This window comes from Mobula birostris, chromosome 13, assembly GCF_030028105.1.
Source record: "Mobula birostris isolate sMobBir1 chromosome 13, sMobBir1.hap1, whole genome shotgun sequence".
Lineage (NCBI taxonomy): Eukaryota > Metazoa > Chordata > Chondrichthyes > Myliobatiformes > Myliobatidae > Mobula > Mobula birostris.
The window spans coordinates 12,521,517-12,538,382 of NC_092382.1; the positions used below are offsets into that span (position 1 = coordinate 12,521,517).

General features: G+C 45.3%; 1 protein-coding gene across 5 annotated transcripts in view; it reads left to right on the forward strand.

Moving 5' to 3' along the window:
- The window catches only part of LOC140208386 (NACHT, LRR and PYD domains-containing protein 3-like), a 39,557-nt gene extending 23,051 nt beyond the window's left edge, over positions 1 to 16,506 (forward strand). For 4 of the 5 annotated variants that reach the window (XM_072277044.1, XM_072277041.1, XM_072277045.1 and 1 more), the window contains exons 4-13: positions 2,235 to 2,516; positions 3,844 to 4,010; positions 5,916 to 6,087; positions 6,176 to 6,241; positions 9,938 to 11,663; positions 14,464 to 14,550; positions 14,706 to 14,876; positions 15,028 to 15,198; positions 15,356 to 15,523; positions 15,663 to 16,506. In XM_072277044.1, the coding sequence (XP_072133145.1) occupies positions 2,235 to 2,516; positions 3,844 to 4,010; positions 5,916 to 6,087; positions 6,176 to 6,241; positions 9,938 to 11,663; positions 14,464 to 14,550; positions 14,706 to 14,876; positions 15,028 to 15,198; positions 15,356 to 15,523; positions 15,663 to 15,750 (3,098 nt within the window). In that variant the 3' untranslated portion in view covers positions 15,751 to 16,506. Of the gene's footprint in view, positions 1 to 2,234; positions 2,517 to 3,843; positions 4,011 to 5,915; positions 6,088 to 6,175; positions 6,242 to 9,937; positions 11,664 to 13,576; positions 13,683 to 14,463; positions 14,551 to 14,705; positions 14,877 to 15,027; positions 15,199 to 15,355; positions 15,524 to 15,662 lie in introns of those variants that run through there. The other variant, XR_011888756.1, reaches the window with a different exon arrangement.
- The last annotated feature ends 360 nt before the right edge of the window (positions 16,507 to 16,866 follow it).

The following is a 16,866-nucleotide window of genomic DNA, read 5'->3' on the forward strand; positions in this document are numbered from 1 at the left end:
AGCGTTGGGGATAGCTGAGGATCAGGAGACAGATGATTGTAAATAAATGTGTGGTCTGCTTCAGTGTTTTAATACCCCAATGAATGTCTGGGCTGTGGACAAATGGTGAACGTTGTTTTCTCAAAATACGGTTAAAGAGCTTCAATGCTGATCTGGCACTGGAAATACAAAAGAGCAGAAGACAAACATGGAATCAAAGAAGGCTATTGGGACAAAGTAATGGCATTGGTGAGTAGGATTAAAGTGAACGCCGTGGAGTTTCAAGAGGGGAACTAGAGCGGGTTACACGCAAAATGATGGAAGAGCTCAGCAGGTCAGACAGCATCTATGGAGGGAAATGATTTTCTCTGAGAAAGAAAACGTTCTCATCCGATTCAATCTTTTGTAATTGAAATTTTCAATCTGCACTCTCGCCAGTACTAATGCATCCTTCCTGTAGTATTGTTACCAGCACCGCACGTGTTATTGCAACTGGTCCAACCAACAGTTTATAAACTTGTCAGAAGATCTCTCTGCTCCTGTATTCTGTGCTGCAGCTAATGACGGCAAATATGCTAACTATCGACTCCACACATTGTCTACCTGTAATCTCAGGAGTATTGAAAGATCAAAATTCACTGAATTTATCATCAAGGTATATGTATGTCACCGTATTCATGTCCTTGCGGGCAAGCCAGACAATTGGATATGGAACGGGCGAGGTGGAAGGGATCAGACGGTTAATAATAGAGTGCTATTCAGTTTGGAGGCTTGTGTCCACTGGTGTGGATTGGTGCCGTGTCCACTTTTTGCTCTTTATATTAAAGGTTTGGCAGATAAAATTAATGTCGTTCATTAGTTTGCAGATGGCAGCAAAATTGTTGGGAATTGGGGTTATGTAAATTTACAAGGAGACTGAGACGAACATGGAAAGTGCTCCAAGGAATGGTTTCACTTTGTAAAGTTACCCCAGGACAGGAGTTGCAGGGTAAATTGTAGGGACTTGAAAAGTATTGTGGGGGGGGGGGGAACAAAGGGTACAGATGCACGATTACCTGGAGATGTTCATACAGGTAGGTAGGGCACAGGATGGATATCATTGTGATGGAAAGATTCCTCACGGGACTGGACAGTGCGTGTGTCAAAGCAATGGTCAGTCTGTGATCTAGGGCACAGCACACTGTATGTCAAAGCGTACGGAGAGGATGTTGTCCAGGGGATCCGACTGTTTGTAATCTGCGTGATCTGTGTGTGACCCTGGGGACAGGACAGTGTGTGACTCAAGGCAATGATCAGTCTGTGACTCAGGGGACCGGACAGTGTGAGATTAGAGGTAATGGTCACTTTGTGACCCAGGGGACCAGACACTTTGACACAGCGGACGGAGAGTATGTGATCCAGGGGATTGGGCAGTGGGTAATCAGGAGGCTGATCTGTATGTGACACAGGTGACTGGACAGTTTGTGACCCGGGGAGGGGAGAGTTTTGCTTGTGGAAAATAATCTCAGTGATATTTCCCAGTATCACCTGACACCGTTCCATTAAGATCCCCTGGACATCAATGTGTTTAGTTACTGCGCAGCCAGTGACCAGTATCACTGTGTCTATCCTGTTCTTTTTTTCTGGGAGTGAGTATGTCTGGTCACCGGCTTTCGGGATGGTCACCTGGCAGGAAGAACGGTTCACATTCACCTGTACAGTCCCACTCCAAATCGGGTCAACCAGTCTTGGCTCCATCGTTTGATGGCTCTGGGTCTGTACTCGCTCAAATTTAGAAAGTTGTGGGTCGGGGTGGGGGATTCTCATTGAACCCTTTTGAATGTTGAAAGGACTAGAGAGAGTAGACGTGGAAAGGATGCTTCCCATGGTGGGGAAGTCTGGGATAAGAGGACACAGCTTCAGAATAGAGGGGCATATTTTTAAAATAGAGACGCGGAGAAATTTCTTTTGCAGGGGGGTGGTGAACTTGTAGAATTTGTTACCACAGGCAACTGTGGAGGCCGGTCTTTGGGTGTATTTAAGGCAGAGACCTGAGGGTTCTTGATTGGTCACGGTATCAAAGGTAACGGGAAGAAAACCGAGAAATGGGGTTGATGAGGGGGAAAAGACCAGCCATAATTGAATGGTGGAGCAGAATCGATGTCCTAATTCTGTTCCTTTGTCTCATGTTCTTATTGTCGTCACCCATTGTGAATTCTTGGTCTGCTCGGTTCTAGATCACTCTAGTATAAACTGCAATTCATCATTTATTTTAGGTGGGTTTTGGTTATGGAAAGTATTCGGGAGGTTTTTACCAGGCCGCTCATCGAGGGAAGATGATTGGGACACGGGAAACAATGCACCAAAGCAGGGTCAGATTGAGAGCAATGTCCCAGTTGAATGCGGTCCGGCCGCAGCGGAAGTGGAACAAATTCAGCCCAGAGACAGTGACGTCAGAGACACAGAGCAGGACCCTGGAACCAGCACAAGTGAGGCGACTGTCTGTCAGCTCGGAAGCTCATTAAACACGGAATTGTCAAGTCCCCAGCAAGGAACGGGTGAGTGAAATATGAGGGTTATGTGTTTGCAAAATGCGAGAGGGAGGAGGGAAAATGTGACGGGTGGTCAGAGGAGAGGGGAAATGTGTGGGTGTGGTACATGTGGCCACACCTGTTAGTCATTTGAGCCCTGAGTAAAAGCCTCTGGCTCTCCACATTATCATTGCCTCTCAACATCATATACACCTCTATCAGGTCACCTCTCAACCTCGGTGGCTCCAAGCAGAAATGGCCAAGCTCAGTCAACCCATTCTCATAAGGCGCGTTCTCCAATCCAGGCAACATCTTGTAAACAACACACGTAAAAGTTGCTGGTGATGCAGCAGGCCAGACAGCATCTCTAGGAAGAGGTACCGTTGACGTTTCAGGCCGAGACCCTTCGTCAGGACTAACTGAAGGAAGAGCTAGTAAGAGATTTGAAAGTGTGAGGGGGAGAAGGAGATCCAAAATGATAAGAGAAGACAGGAGGAGGAAGGATGGAGCCAAGAGCTGGACAGCTGATTGGCAAAAGGGATATGAGAGGATCATGGGACAGGAGGCTCAGGGAGAAGGAAAAGTGGGGGGAGGGACACCAGAAGATGGGCAAGGCGTATAGTCAGAGGGACAGAGGGAGAAAAAGGAGAGAGAGAGAAAGAATGTGTGTATATAAATAAATAGCGGATAGGGTGCGAGGGGAAGGTGGGGCATTAGCGGAAGTTAGAGAAGTCAATGTTCATGCCATCAGGTTGGAGGCTACCCAGACGGAATATAAGGCGTTGTTCCTCCAACGTGAATGTGGCCTCTTGTGTTGGCGGTACAGACAGCATTGTGCAGAATTGTTAAGGACATAGATATAGCTCGGGTGCTAAAGATGTTTGTACAATATTGTAGCAATTTTATGCATAGGAGCGTTCTGCCGCCAAAAAAAAAAAGAAATAAAAATGTGTGACCTGTATGAGTGATAATAAACTTGACTCTAATTCGGGTTTCTAGAGTGGACTGAATGTGCAAAGTGACAGGGAGAGGGGACCCATGGTTTGAAAGAGGTAAAGGAGAGAGATCAGAGAGAGATTCTGTAATGGCCAGTAAGCCAATTGTGTGGAACAAAATGGCCGTCTCAGGTATCTCAGTGGGGGACGTGTCTGCACCCGTGCTACACTCCACCCTTGGCACTCCTTCTCTACCACATGTCCCACACCCCTCCCATTTTCTGTGCCACGTATCCCACTCCACTCCTGCAGCGCTCCACATACACTATTCCCAACATCGTTCGCTCCCCGCTGGATCTACCAACGCGCTTTCCGCTCCACGTTGCACAGTACTGTATTTCCCACATTTCTATCCCCAGATCCCAAACATACGATCTCAGATGTCCTGGCACAGTTCGACGATTATCAACTGCTCCATCTGACAAATTTCTACTGGAAGGGACTGAAACCTGCAATGGAAAAAGGAGTAGAAGGACTCAGCTTGAAGTTGAGACAGGAGCGACATTTTAGTGGACTTGAACACGAGGTGAGTGGGAGGAACAGTTTGGGTTCCGTTTATTGTTAAACCACTGGACTAAAACTACTGGGGTGAGCACCGGCAACTGTTCAATCACTGGTTCAATCTCAATTCATCCACCCAAATATGCTGCACTCAACAGTGCCAAAGGAAATGGGTTTTAGTGAATCAGATACAGAAATTATAGTCTGATTGAAGCATCCATCAAGACCTTTGGTCATATTTGGATTAGATTCATTTCTCCGCAACAACGATGCAAATGCCCATTTTTCTGCTGTCATTTGTAGATAGACACCCTGCCCACCACATCGATATTGTCACATCACTCCCGTACACAGCCAGATGCCTGAAATGTCATGGCCCTAGAATTCGAATCACACACCATGAAAAGGTGCCATATGGCTTTAAAACTTTCCTTTCGCGTGCTTATCCAATTGTCTTCGAACAACATTTATTAGCTTCAAACAACATTTATTACCAAAGTCTGTCTACAGCATACAACCTTGAGGTTCCATTTTTTACAAGTATCAAATATATATAATATAACCTATAAATAAAAACTCATACAATATAGACAGTCAAACACTCAGGCTGTGGAAATATAAGACAGAGCAGGTCGTCCACGCACCAAAAGTAAACAATTTACACTCAGCACGTGAAGCATAGAGATCACCAAAATGGAAAGTGATTACTCGGCCACGGAGCCAGATTCACTGCTGGAGCTGGTCCTCTAGCCCAGATACCAGCTGCAGAGGTGACTAAACCCCGTGAGCAGCGAACTAGACATCGGCCCGCCTTTCGTTCCCGTTCCTGTTGGCAACATTTGAACCATTTCAATATGGCCAGCCGGTTGAACGTGCTTATTCCTCGCTCTCGGGCCCGTGTCCTGACTCTTCGTTTGTGCAATAATTTCACTGCAGCAATAGTCAATCATCAATCCATTTTCATCATTTAAGCACAAGGACCCCCGCCTCGATACGACCCAAAGTTCACACCAGCGATGCCCGTGGCGGACGTGTACAACCGAGACATTAGCTCGCCGAATCGCCACACGTGCCAGATCGTAGAGTCGGTTCAACAATAGCAACTCACAACTGAACATTACAGGTTGCTGATTGAAGTAATCGTAGTTCAGAAGGATTGTAATTGATAGAGTAGTTAGAGTTTTGTTTGCTGCCAGTAAAACGTCGCTGTGTTTCACCAGCTCCATTTTTCCAGGACACTGTGAATGCACTAATGGTATAGAATCTGAGAACTAAGTCGGTGGATTCACATTAGGTCAAGGCACATCAGCCCAGGTCAACCGGAAGGATCTTCTAGGACAGTGAATACACTAAACAGGAATTTGCGAATTGTCCCAGAGACTAGTTGAGACACAATCCAAAAAAATGGAACATTCTCAACTTTCCAACTGTGGTATACATCAATAGGGGTCTTCACCGGAAGTACTTGTAGGTACGGAATGGTCACACTGAGCATGTCCATGTCAATTCCATAATACTAATAGAGAGAGACCCAGACCAGAGAGCAGCGCAAAGCTCTTGGTCCATGGGCCAATGGGTTGTGCAGCAGCAGTAGAATTGTAATGAGCTGTAATCGACGGGTTAATGCCCCAAGGTCTACCTCACATTGACATCTGCAACACAACCATGTAACAGGGCCAGTGGGGTTATGAACGAATTTGGCAGAGGAGATTACCTCACACCGCGGCAATAATACTGGAATATAGATGTCTTCATTTCTTGCTTTGGTTCTAATGTCTGAACCCATAGATTTACAGAAAGGACCAGGAGTCGGACCGGTGGGTGTTCGTATGCTTTTAGGCCGTGTAACTAATTGAATGTCCTATCAGTGAGCAGATATTTTCCTCTTCATTCTGTGTCTCCGCCCGCTCTTCACTGTTGTTCTTTACAGAAAGTCACTGAGCTCGTGGAGTGGGGAAACCGGACGGAGAGTTGTACACTCCTCCTCAGTCTGGTGATGGAGAAAGGCGTTCAGGCCCGGAGGGTATTGTGGGAATCCTTTGTGGAAATGAGGAAGGAGTTACCAAAGTTGGAGAAGATACTGAAGGAAATCCAGGAACTCGGTACAGTGAAATAATACACTCTGCCCTAAATCCGATTGAAACTTTCCTGATTTAACAAGGTTTCATGAAAGCTTTTCGATGTCATCAGGTCCTGATCCATTTGAATACACGAATATCGCCGGAGGCTTTTGTGAGCTATCCTCGCAACTGAAGGGTGAGTGATGAAATGAACGTTTCAAGCTGATTACTCGACAGAAATGATGTTGGACCACGATCGTTCACAGATTGCAGAAACTGGGTGTCCAGGTGTAAGTGTCTGTGAAAAGGAATGGTCTTGTCCGGAAATAACTATCTGCTGATGGGCATTCAGAGTTCTCGCTACAATTCAGACCATTTCCAACGACTTTGTGCAAATAATTTAGTTCACTATTTGGACTATCCAGCCGTAAGCATCACTCAGGTACCTACACATAGCAATTGACAGCTGGCAGCTCGTTCTATGCACTGTGATCCTCTGAGCGAAGAAGTTTTCCCGAATGCTCCCTTTAAAAGTTCACCATAGCCGCTGGTTGTAGTCACACCCATCCCAGTGGAAAAAACCTGCTTGCATTTTCCCTATTCATACTGCTCATAATTTTGTATACCTCTGTCAAATCTCCCCTCAGTCTTCTAGGTTCCATGGAATAAAATCCTAAGCTAATAAACCTTTCGTTATAACTCAGGTCCTCCAGACCCGGCAATAGCCTTATGAATGTTCTCTGTATTCTTTCAACCTCATTTAGATCTGCTCTGTAGGCAGGTGACTAAAGATGCACACAATAATGCTAATTGCGCCTCACCAATATCTTATACAACTTCAACATAGCATCCCATGTCAATACTTTGATTTATGAGGTCCAAAAGTTTTCTATTTGATCCTATCTCCCTGTGACAGCACTTTCAGTGAATTATGCACCTGTATTCCGGATCCTCTTGCTCCTTGGGGCTCTGCCGTTCACTGTGTAGGACTCTGGATGGTTCTACCAAAGTGAAACTCATCGAGCACGTCTGGATTAATTTCTGTCTGCATCCCATGTACTCCAGATCCCTCTGCTAGTCATGACAGTCTTCCCAGCTGTCCGTCACACCCACAATATTGATTTCATCGCTAATGTGCTGATCCAGCTAGTTACAGTATTATTCAGATCTTTGATATAGGTGACAAACAACAACGGACCCAACACCGATCCCTGCAGGATCCAGTCACAGGCCTCCAGTCAGAGAAGCAACAATCAACTGCCAATCTCTGGCTGATCCCACAAAGTCAACACCTAATCCAATTTATTAACTCATCTTGAACGCTGCGCGACTGAACCTTCATGACCGATCTCCCATGCGAGATCTGGTCAAATGCCTTACTAAAGTCTCTGTGAACAGCATCGACTACCTTTCCTTTATCAACTCTCCTGGTTACTGCCTAGGAAAAGAAATCCTCCATAAGATTGATTAGACATGTCCTACACACATGAAGCCATGTAGACTATTCCCAGTAAGTCCATGTCCAGATGTACAGGTCAGCCGGTCAATTCTCCTCTACTCTTTCCAGAATAATCTATTTTTTTTATTCTCTATATCTGAGAATACCTCTCTTTATTAGTAGATGCTTTGATGTTCAAACTTCCTTACAACTTGCCCTTTTCCAGCCCACGGGGACATATTGGCCCCAATCTCCCGCTATTCACTTCCACATGGCCCTGTTTTACTGGATGAACAATTACCTTCAATCGTCTCCGCTGTCATATACACTCGAAATCATTCCTCCTTTATGAATGTATATCCAATCCACCTTTACTCCTTTCCCTGACTGCTGTGAAGCTCAGCTTCATTATTAACCTATCTAAAATGCCTTGGCTACAAAAAAGAGCAGGCCAGATCTGCCCTTGTCAGGTATTACTGTCTAAATGACTTTGTCAAAGTAACCTCTCTTCAACGCACTTTAAATTTTACCCCCTCTCCAAGCGATCCCTGTTTATCTTGGGGAAATCAGAATCCCCGGATCCTTCGACACTCTTAACATCTCTGTCTGATTGATCTACTCCACTATCTCTGCTGACTCTTCAGTGGCCTGTGTTATAACTGAATCAAAGTGGACTCACCTATTTCAGAAAAGAAGGAACTAAGTTCGTTTATAAGATGGCTTTCACTTCACAGTTAAATAGATGAACACTCTCCTAAAAAAAAGTAAATATTTTGATGGAGATGTCCTCTCAGATTTGTTACTCTTGTTTATTGTTCATTACGTTAATGGGCAGGAGCTGGGATTCTAACTTGACGCTGGTGAACATGTTAAACGATAACAAAGTAATTTGCCGAGAAATTACTTTAGTCAGAGTGTGGTAAAAATCTGTGGACTTTGTTGCCACGAGTGGCTGTGGAGGCCGAGTCATTGGGTGCGTTTAAGACAGAGATATAAAAGTTCCTGATTAGCCAGGGCATCAAAGGGTATGGGAACAAGGCAGGGGAGTGGGGATGACTGGAAGAATTGGATCAGCCCACGATTGAATGGTGGAGCAGCCTCGATGGGCCGAATGGCCTACTTCTGCTCCTATATCTTATGATCTTATAATCTGATATTGTGCAACCAGGTGCAGTTTCAGAGACGGAAATCAGAAGGGGAATAGGAGAGAGCCATGGTCCAAATAAATCAGCGAGCAAGTAAAGAAATCCAAATCAATATAGACCACCTCTCAGACTCCCAGTGCCCATGAAAATACATTCACTTCCTAACGACTCAATTTGTACAACTATTTATCAACCATGCAAGGCAATTGACCACAGTTCTGCTAACTTGATTGATGGGAGAAAATAGATGCTTATGATATTTTCGTTCGTCTCGGTTTTAAATGTCTCCAAATTATTTTGCAAACTGTAAGACTGTTTTTTCCTTCTTTATCGGTTTTTGTTTATTACATTGCAATGCATCCCAATAGCTGACCAGCTTATCGGCCAAAGAGAGAAAGTAAATGCATCTGTCAGCTGAAATTCCTCATAACATACAAGCTCGTTCGATTTCCTCTGCAGTGGATCTTTGCCAGTGAGCTCATATCCATAGTTGCCTGGAATATTCCATATGAATTTTCTCTAGAAATTCACCTCACATGTATTTTTCACATTCTGTCCCGACTGGCGTGTGCAATATCCCAGATAACAAGTAGTATAATTAAGGAAGTTCTGGGAGAGTCTGAGGAGTTTGAGGAAAAGTACAGTACATTAGAGTTCAGATCCAGGGCTGTCAGTGGAATGTGTGGAGAAGCAGCGTGTCTGAACTGATGGAGCCAATGTGACCTTGCTGGGACAGATTACAGAGACCGTGACGAGCATAAATAGTCTGTGAGTAAACACTGTTAATTCAAAACATTAGTGCGCGATCTCAGTGCAGGAAGATGAGTGTGCTGTTGCCTGATGGGGGGTTGCTGAGAGTTAAGGGACGGGTATTTTCAGACAGGTTGAGGATGATGAAGGACGAGGGATGAGAACACCAGAACGTCACAGTGGTTCGTAGGAAAGTGTTGTCATGAACGAGATTGTGGAGTCATTAGTGATGATATTTAAGGAAGCACTGGGCGTCAGAAAGAAGCTCTGTAAAACCCACATGTACAATAACTTGGGCAGGTGGGATATAATTAAAAAAAATCAGAAGGAAAGTTAACCTTCACTGTTCGCTGACGATCAGATTGTACAACTCCGGTATTTTCTCGGTGGTTGATTACCATTGTGTCCGTTGCCCGTGAACCAGGTTTTATAGTCAACACTGTCATCCATAGAAACTTCCAATTCTTGAAATATTAGTACAGAGATCCAGTTGCAGTTTTCAAGTTGTGTTTTTTGACAAATGTATGTGGTAATCATTTTACTTCTTTTCGCATGGAAGATGTTCAGCAGAAACACAAGGAGACTCTACGGGCACAAACTGAAACACTGGGAGTGAACACGATCCTGATGAGGGAGAAGGTGAAGGTTTTCCAGCTGGTTGATCGATACGCTGAGCTCACAGTCATTTCTACTGTTCGAGATCGGAGACTGGTGGAACATGAGCTGCTGGCAAGAGGCAGAACCCATGAAAAATTGAGAAAGAAACATCTCCATGTAGAGCTGGAAAAAATCCGGTCGGATCAGCTGATCCAAAGCAGCTTTTCCCACAGTAATTCCAAAGCAGGGAGTTCAGCTGCAGTGGCTGGAGTCGCGGGGATCGGCAAAACAACAATGGTACAAAAGATTGTTTATGACTGGGCCATGGGGAAAATATACCAACAATTCCAGTTTGTCTTCACCTTCAAATTCCGAGAGTTAAACACTATCAATTGTATAATAAACCTCTCGAACCTGGTGCTGTTTTTTTACCCTTACCTGAGGAATGTTCTGGAAACACTGTGGAAGAACCCAGAAAGTTTGCTGTTTATATTCGATGGATTGGATGAATACAAGGACAGAATCGATTTTGCTGACAGTCGGAGAAACACAGAATCTCAGTACGCTTGCACGGATCCTGAATTCCAGTGCAAGGTCTCTGACATTGTGTACAGTTTAATCCAGGGCAAGCTGCTCCCAGGGTGCTCAGTGCTGGTGACCACACGTCCCACTGTGTTACATTTATTGGAAAAGGCAGAGATCAGTGTCTGGGCTGAAATCCTGGGATTTGTTGGTGAGGAACGGAAAGAATATTTCATCAGGCATTTTGAAGATCAGACAGTGGCAGAAGCTGTTTTCAAACACGTGAAGGAGAACGAGATCCTGTACACCATGAGCTACAACCCCTCCTACTGCTGGATCCTCGCTCTGGCACTGGGCCCCTTCTTCACACAAAGAGTCAGGGACCCGCAGCGAATTCCCAAGACCATTACCCAACTACATTCCTACTATATTTACAACATCCTGAAAAACCACGGCCGTGAGATTGAGAGACCCCATGATGTGTTACTCAGGGTCGGTCAGATGGCCTTCAGAGGAGTGTCCGAGCAGAAGACTGTATTTACAAGTGAAGATTTGATCCACTACAATCTGCAGCCTTCCCGGTTCCTGATGGAGCTTTTAGAGAGAGAGGACTCTTCCCGGTGTGTGGTGTACACATTCCCACACCTCACAATCCAAGAGTTTGTAGCTGCAATCGCACAATTCCTGAATCCACATCCCGGGGATATCCTGAAATTCCTCACCGAAGCCCACAACACGATAGATGGGCGTTTTGAGGTATTTCTCCGTTTTGTTGCTGGTCTCTCCAACCCAATGACAGCTCGGGGCCTGGAAGAGTTTCTGGGTCCGTTTCCTCATCAAACAACCTGCCGGGTGATTGACTGGGTGAAGGAGGAGGTTAAGCGCCAGAGTGGAAACACGAGGAGTGAAGCTGGTAAAAGGAGCCTCCTGAACGCATTGCACTACCTGTTTGAGTCTCAGAATCGTGGACTGGCTCAGGCCACACTGGGATCTGTGAAAACACTTTCATTCAGTGGAATGACACTGGCCCCGATTGACTGCACGGTCCTGTCTCATGTCTTCGGGCTCTGTGATAGAATAAAACACCTCGACCTGTGGAACTGCCACATTCAGTGTGAAGGAATCCAGCGGCTGGGAGCCGGGCTGCACAAGTGCCAGGAGTTGGGGTAATTCCATTTAACTCTCACTCTGAGCTGTGAAACCGTTACATTATGTTGTTTCAATGTACAAACCCTATATCCAGAAAAGTTGGGATATTTTCCAAAATGCAATAGAAACAAAAATCTGTGATATGTTAATTCAGGTGAACCTTTATTCAACTGACAAAAGTACAAAGAAAAGATTTTCAGTAGTTTTACTGACCAACTTAAGTGTACTTTGCAAATATACACAAATTTAGAATTTGATGGCTGCAACACACTCAACAAAAGTTGGGACAGAGTTAAAATAAGATTGAAAAGTGCACCGAATATTCAAGTAACACCGGTTTGGAAGACTCCACATTAAGCAGGCTAATTGGTGGCAGGTGAGGTATCATGACTGGGTATAAAAGTAGCGTCCATCAAAGGCTCAGACGTTGCAAGCAAGGATGGGTTGTGGCTCACCCCTTTGTGCCAAAATTCATGAGAGAATTGTTAGTCAGTTCAAAGGGAACATTTTTCAACGCAAGATTGCTGAGAATTTAGGTCTTTCAACACCTACAGTACATAATATTGTGAAAAGATTCAGAGAATTCAGAGACATCTCAGTGAGTAAAGGGCAAGGTCGGAAACCACTGTTGAAATCCCGTGATCTTCGAGCCCTCAGGCGGCACTGCCTAAGAAACCGTCATGCTACTGTGACAATTATAGCCACCTGGGCTCGGGAGTACTTTGGAAGACCATAGTCACTCAACACAGTCCGTCGCTGCATCCAGAAATACAACTGGAAAATGTATTACGCAAGGAGGAGCCATACATCAACTCTATGCAGAAAAGCCGGCGAGTTCTCTGGGCCTGAGCTCATCTCAGATGGACCGAAAGACTGTGGAACCATGTGCTGTGGTCAGATGAGTCCACATTTCAGTTAGTTTTCGGCAAAAACGGGCGTTGAGTTATCTGTGCCGAAGATGAAAATGACCATCCAGATTGTTATCAGCAAAAGGTGCAAAAGCCAGCATCTGTGATGGTATGGGGGTACATCAGTGCCCACAGCATGGGTGAGTTGCATGTATGTGAAGGTACCATTGACTCTGAGGTGCATATTAGGATTTTAGAGAGGCATATGTTGCCATCAAGGCGAAGTCTGTTCCCGGGACGTCCATGCTTATTTCAGCAGGACAATGCCAGACCACATTCTGCACGGGCTACAACAGCATGGCTTTGTAGACACAGAGTGCGTATGCTTGACTGGCCTGCTGTCAGTCCAGATCTATCTCCTATTGAAAATGTATGGTGCATTATGAAGAGGAGAATCAGACAACGGGGACCACGGACTGTTGAGCAGCTGGAGTCTAATATCAAGCAAGAATGGACAAAATTTCCAATTGCAAATCTACTACAATTAGTATCCTCAGTTCCAAAACGATTAAAAAGTGTTATTAAAAAGAAAGGTGATGTAACACAATGGTAAACATGCCTCTGTCCCAACTTTTGTTGAGTGTGTTGCAGCCATCAAATTCTAAATTTGTGTATGTTTACAAAATACAATTAAGTTGGTCAGTAAAACTATTGAAAACCTTTTCTTTGTACTTTTGTCAGTTAAATAAAGGTTCACGTGAATTAACATAACACAGATTTTTGTTTTTATTGCATTTTGGAAAATACCCCAACTTTTCTGGAAATGGGGTTTGTAAATGGATTTGGGTAAAACTGTAGTATAACAGATTGTGAAGAATTTTGAGAAATTACCAGGGGGTCGGTCAGTAATTTCCTAAGGAAAGTAAAGGTCTGAGTTTCTTCCTCAGGAGATTTTGGAGTCATCATCAGATCAGTGAACAACAGCCATTGGTTTAATGGTAGTAAATGACTGGAATGGCTGTTTCTCGCTGCCTGTGACACGTTTATTGACAATGTTCCTTCTCGATGTTACTAATACCCAGACAGACACTGAATGCGACAGGTGCACCAAGGCTTCAAATCCCCTTCCCGGTGAGGGACAAGAGAGGGACGGCGGACTGTCTCAGAGAGAGGGTGATAATTACCTCGGTGAGATTGTCCTCCCCTGCCCTTCCCTGTGTCCGGCTATCACCACCAGTCTACCTGTGTGACCACCAGATACCCAGTCCCCATGCGGGCACCTCCTCTCGATCGTGGGATCAGTTCAGACCCATCCCCCCCATGTAATCTATTTCTGCATCCTCTCGTCTTGAGGGGTTATCTTTTCCCGTTGGTTTCCTCCTGTGCGATTTCTTCTCCATTCCCCTTCTTCCCTTAGGGATATCTCTTTCCCATCCTCCTTCCTCCTGTGGGATCTCTCTTCCTATCCCTTTTCCTCAGGTGCATTGCTCTACTTCATCCCCCTTCTTCCTGTTTGATTTTTCCTATCCATCCCCCTTCCTCCTGTGGGATCACTCTACCCAATTCCCCTTCCTCCTGCTGGCTCCGTCTTTCTATCCCTTTTCCTCAGGTGGGGTCGCTTCCACCATCTCCCATCGACACGGTCCCATTCTCAAATCTTCCTCACTGTGGGACTTTCTCCCACCCTTCAACCCTGTCCCTTATGACTCTCTCACATCAGGAACATTTTGCTCACAGTCGGCCAATGAGTCAGAATGTGTGGAGTTATCAAGGTCATACCAACAGGCTAAATTACTGACATTCGGTGGATACCCTGGAGCTGGGCAGTGAGGGACACTGACAGTGCTGGGAACTCCGATCAGTGATTTACTGAAGGGTTTAATGTTTCCTGATATATCCGAGTGAGAGAAATTCCGTCAGACCCACGGATTGAATCACTTTGTTCATCAATTTGTCTGTCTGTGCTTAGACTCGGGGAGAATAAACTAGGAGATTCAGGAGTGAAACTGGTGTCTGCGGCTCTGAGGAACCCGGAGTGTAAAATACAGAAACTGTGGTAAGTTCCAGACTGTGGGAGATTGTGTTTACAGTCACTGGGTGTCTGACACTGAACATTAATGTGATCAGTAATTGTGTTACTAATAAACACTGGGGATTTGTACCGTCTCCTGTCTCTCTGTGTCCTTCACCCTCACTCTCTCTCATCTCCAGGCTGGAGAATATCGGTCTCACAGATTCTGGTACCGAGGATCTCGTCTCCGCTCTCAGTACAAACCAATCACTGACGGAGCTGGATGTGAACGGAAATAAACTGGGAGATTCAGGGGTGAAACTGGTGTCTGCGGCTCTGAGGAACCCGGAGTGTAAAATACAGAAACTGGTGTAAGTACCAGACTGTGGGAGATTGTGTTTACAGTCACTGGATTTCTGACACTGAATATTTATATGATCAGTAATTGTGTTACTGATAGACACTGGGGATTTGAACCGTCTCCTGTCTACCTGTGCTTTACCATCTTTTTTATATTTGCAGGCTTATTGACGTCGGTCTCGCAGATTCTGGTGCTGAGCATCTCGTCTCTGCTCTCAGTACAAACCGATCACTGTTGGCGTTGGACCTGAATAAAAATAAACTGGGAGATTCAGGAGTGAAACTGGTGTCTACGGCTCTGAGGAACCCAAAGTGTAAAATACAGAAACTGGGGTAAGCACCAGACTGTGGGAGATTGTGTTTACAGTCACTCGGTGTCTGACACTGATCATTAATGTGTTCAGTAATTTTGTGTTACTGATAAACACTAGGGATGTGTACCATCTCCTGTCTCTCTGTGTCATTCACCCTCCCTCTCTCGTAATTCCAGGCTGAACTGTATTGGTCTCACAGATTCTGGTGCCGACAATCTCCTCTCCGCTCTCGTTGCAAACCAAACACTGACGGGGCTGGATTTGGGATTGAACTGGCTCACAGACCGATCAATCCCCGCTCTGCGCCGCCTCTTACTGACTCGTACGAGTCTGGAGTGGATCTGGTGAGAGTCTGTGTTAATGTTCAATGTGATAAAACATCCACAGATCTGCGGGAAACATTATTGAAACATTAACCCCAGTCTCCTGTTACTGACACTGTTGTGTAATCTGTTTATTTCCTCTTCATTCCATCTGTTTCAGGCTGGTGAGAAATCAGTTCAGTGAGACCCGGAGGAAGAAACTGAGCTCTCTGCAGGAATCTAGACCTGGACTGAGAGTGATCCTGTGAACATCTGAATTTGTGAACATCCCCGCCCAGGGGATGGGGACATTTGTCCAATTCGCTGCCCTCCCCTTTAATCGCCATGCTCCCGGGTTGATAGCCAACCATTCCAAAGGACTCCAGCTCCACTCCTTATCACAGTCATGAAATTCCAACGGAACTGCTTCCACCGGATTCCTGGGTCCGGATTTCTTCCTAAAGGAGACCCTGGGAAATTAGGCAGTCAGGAGGCATCCGGGGGCGAAGCTCAATAAAGGACATCAGTCCCTGGATTGATTATCTGGCGAGAAGGTCACTCTGCTGAGGATGATACATTCAGCAGTGCAGTCAGTATAATGATGTTAAATTGACAAAGACCTCGGCAGTGACCCTGCATCTGCAGCGATCTCGGACACGGCCCTGAAGTGTGATTTTATAATCATCGGGTCCCCAATGCAGAGTGACGGTGAGAAACGGGACTGATTATTCAACCGGTCACTCGACGTCGCTGGTCAGTTAATTGTGTGTGACTGTGAGTGAATCGGGAACAGCTTATTTAATCCCGCATGTTAGAAGTTTACACTGTTTAATTTACTTCTCTCATTAGAATCAGTATCAGGTTTAATAGAATATGTCTTGGAATTAGTTAACATTGTGGTGGGTATAAAATGCAATACATGACAACAAATAAAAATCTATACAGTATGTGCATGTATGTATATTGAATAGTTAAACAAGTTCTGCAAAAACAGAAATAAAAAAGTAGTGAGGTAATGTTCATGGGTTCGCAGTCAATTCAGAAATCGGATGACAGAGGGGAAGAAGCTGATCTGGAATCGCTGAGTGTGTGCCTTCAGACTTCTGGACCTCCTTCCTGACTGTAACAATGAGAAGAGGGCATGTCCTGGGTGGTGGGGGTCCTTCATCATGGACGCCGCCTTCCTAAGACACCCCTCCTTGAAGATGTCCTGGACACTGCGGAGGCTGGTATCCAAGATGGAGCTGGCTAATTTAACAGCTGTCTGCACCTTGCTTTGATAATGTGCAGCATGATCCCGTGACTCCATACCAGATCCTGATGCATCCAGTCAGAATGCTCGCCACGGTACATCTGTAGCAGTTTTCATGTGTTTTAGGCGACAT